We start from the raw sequence: 3,179 nt of genomic DNA on the forward strand, positions 1-3,179 counted from the left end.
CAGGGGGGGGGGGAGGCGAGCGCGCGTGTGTAGGGTGGAACATGGCGCCAAGCGGGGGTTGCCGCGGGGGCGCGCGAGTTGGCGCGCCTTAAACCGGAGACACGCAAAAGAGGCAGGCGCCTCCCACAGCGGGAGAGGGGGGGGGCGCGCTGGCGAGTTGGCGAGGCCCGGGAAAGTCGTTTGGACGATCCCAGTCGGGGAAGTGGCGCTGGGGGCGATGGTGAAACGTGAGGCCCCTCACACCCGTCCCTCAGCTTCCCCATGCTCACAAACACACACAGAGGCGGGGGGGGAAGGACCGTCGGGACGCGCCTCGTGCGCGAGATCCGCAACCGGCGGGCGCCCTGCCGCCGCCGCCCCCGCCGCCGCCGCCGCCGCCGCGAGCCCACGATCGCCGTCGTCCTCCGGGGCAGGTGGCGACTCCATACGACGGGGCAGAGCGCACTCCGAGGCTGGGCGAAGACCGATGGACAACCCCCCTCGCCCCGACTGGAGCGGGTAGAGATCGAGTTTTTCAGTGGGCGACCCTGCCCACTTGCCGTCTCACGGGCGGCGGCAATGACACTGGGCCGGCACCGTAGAGGTGCGACGCGCGAGGACGCTCAACACTTGCTCACCTCAAGGGGGCGGGGACACGCCCCCAGGCGGGGAGACCTATGGTCTCCCCCAGCAAGTGAGCAACACAGGACCGCCTTCGGCTGGCCGGACGAGGCGCGCGCGCGTGCGCGCACCGTATATTGCCCTAAGGGGAAGCTACCAACCCCCGGATGAGAGCCAGCATGGTGATCTGGGCGCACAGAATGAGAGCAAACTACGTTGGGGGAGGGTGGACCCGTGCCCGGCGGGGGTAACTCTCGTTGGTTCTCTCTCCCGTTCCCCCGTCGGGGCCACTGGCTGCAGCCCGTGTCCGAAGACAAGGGGCAGCCCGTCGGTGTTTCCCCATCAGGAAAGGGCGCGACGCTTCCTCATTTAACGAGTGACATTCCTCAATTCGCATGGGCAGAGTGTAATAGTGTTCCGGATCTCCATTTGGAGATAGTCCGGTGTCACTCGCCCCGAGCACATGGTGGCGATGCCGGGGAAAGGGGGAGGGGGGAGGCGGGAAACCTGCCGAGGAAGGGCAGGAACAACGAAGCAAGCAGTGCTCAGTGGCGGCGCCCATGATGCCGCCGTCCAGGCCGGCCCCCCCCCCAGCACCTGACCAGACGTATCCCGTCCCGGGGGCGCAAAGTGTGGCATCCGGCGCCTGGCCAGTGCCGGGACCCCCCCCCCCCCCCCCACGTTGCGCGCGTGTGTGTGGGCCTAGGTGCCAGAGGGAGGCGAACACGCACACACGCACGCACGCACGCACGCACGCACGCACGCACGCACGCACACACAAGGTCGGGCTACCGCGGGCACACTGCGGGACCCCCTGCCCGTCGCCGAGCCGGGGTATAAAAAGGCGCGCGCCCTCAACACACTCCCAGTCCCAGGTCACATATGCACTTCCTCGCCATTGTCTTTTTGGTTCGTTTTTTTTCCTCCCTCTCCCCTCCCCCCTTCCCCTCCCCCCGCTCTTCTTCTTCTTCCCTAAACGCGCCATTGTGTACGACAACCTACTCCATGTTTCCAAGTAAATTTGTCGAAGGGTTTACTGGCGCAATAATTGCATACACGCTAGCAGCGGTGTTAGTGTGTGTGGCCTCTCATAATGACGCATCGGCTTAGGGTTTACTTCCTCAAACCCTTTGCCGTTGGTGCATTCATTAACCAGGGCCATGTCCATCTCCTCCTCATTCTCCTCCTCCTCCTCCTCCTTCCTCCACACACACACCTCCTCTCCCTTTCTCCCATGACACCTCTCTAACTCCCCCCTCCTCCTCTTCTCTCTTAGGTTCCTCCCGGGCCGCGAGACACCTCTGCTCTATGTGTGCATATCCTCTCCAGCCCGTGGCACGGCGCGGTATCCTATTTCCCCCTTTTTTTCTTTAAAAATTGAAGTGCACACATCTTGGCATAAGCGCGCGAGGGGGGGGCGGGGAGGGGCGATAGAGCCCGGTTCAGCGAGTGTGGTTCACACTTTCAGAGCAGGGCCGGAGAGAGGCGACCACCACACAGCATTCTCTCAGGCCTCGATTGCCAACAGCGCAGCCCCCCGGGAATAGGAACACACCCGCTGCTTTTCTCCTCCATTGTTGTCTTTGATACACGCAGATGCACAGACGCCAGAAAGATACCCAGGAGGGAGGCCCTGTTGCGATGAGCGCGGGCTTTCATGCCCTCGGGGAAGGGGAGGGGCGGAGGGATGCATGTGTCCACTGGGAGACTTGTAGTTGGGCGCCCTCCGCCCTCCTCCTTCCCGACCCGCGGAGGGGCACACCCATGTCAATGCCGCCCGCCCTGGGGGCAGCCTCGCCCACTGTTGCCACCCACAACCCGCCGGGGATTCATCATAGGGATGTGACCTGGCTGCCAGTAACTCGGCATCGCGGCCGACACCGGGCGAGTGCGACCAGCAAGTTGCAGAACCGTGCACGGCTGCTGCTGTTGCTGCTTCTGATGTTGTTGCTGCTGCTGCTGCTGCTGCTGCTGCTGCTGCTGCTGCTGTTGACACTGTTGCCTCCCGGAGGAGGGTGACAGATTCAGCCGGCGGAGGTACTCCAGCACAGCGCCAGTCCGGGCCCGCAACTGGTCCATGCTGGTGTTGCCAACCCGGCATCGGTCGGCCTTGGCCTTGGATGCTGCTGGCCGCTGGCAAGGCCGCGCCACTCCGCCCCACCCCCGTGGCCCAGGAGCAAAGAACAGAGGAGTGGCCAGAGACGCGGACTTCAGGCAGGAAGAGCGCTCGGCAAAGGGGCCCTCAAAGGGCGTGGTCTCAAGCTGATCGCTCGAGTGCCGAGGAGTGAGCACTGGCCATCGGCCGGCCGGATGTGCCCGGCTCGCGGGCCCGGGCGTCGGCGTTGTCGGAGATGACGACATGTGAATTGGCAAATGCTCGGAGGCAGAAAGGGGCGACCCTTCAAAGCGCAGGGGAGGGGCAGGGAAAGGAGAGGACACAGGCGAGGGTGGGGGGGGGGGGAGGGGGGCGAGGGGGATCCTGGAGGCGGCGGGGGCGAGGCGCCTCGGCCCCAAAAGAAGATGGCCAGAGCAATGTCTCCCGTCGAATCCCCTCACGTGTGGGGCCCCCTCCCCGATCG

At 65.0% G+C, this 3,179-nt stretch overlaps 1 protein-coding gene across 1 annotated transcript; it reads right to left on the minus strand.

Annotated features, from left to right (window-relative positions):
- Window positions 1-2,367: 2,367 nt before the first annotated feature.
- On the minus strand, window positions 2,368-2,961 carry H696_00537 (hypothetical protein; the record flags this gene model as incomplete). Its single annotated transcript, XM_009494411.1, has 1 exon — window positions 2,368-2,961. The coding sequence occupies one exon, from the start codon at window positions 2,959-2,961 to the stop codon at window positions 2,368-2,370; it is 594 nt and encodes a 197-aa protein (XP_009492686.1).
- Between the last annotated feature and the right edge of the window lie 218 nt (window positions 2,962-3,179).

This window comes from Fonticula alba (assembly GCF_000388065.1).
Source record: "Fonticula alba strain ATCC 38817 unplaced genomic scaffold supercont2.1, whole genome shotgun sequence".
Classification (NCBI taxonomy): Eukaryota; order Rotosphaerida; family Fonticulaceae; genus Fonticula; species Fonticula alba.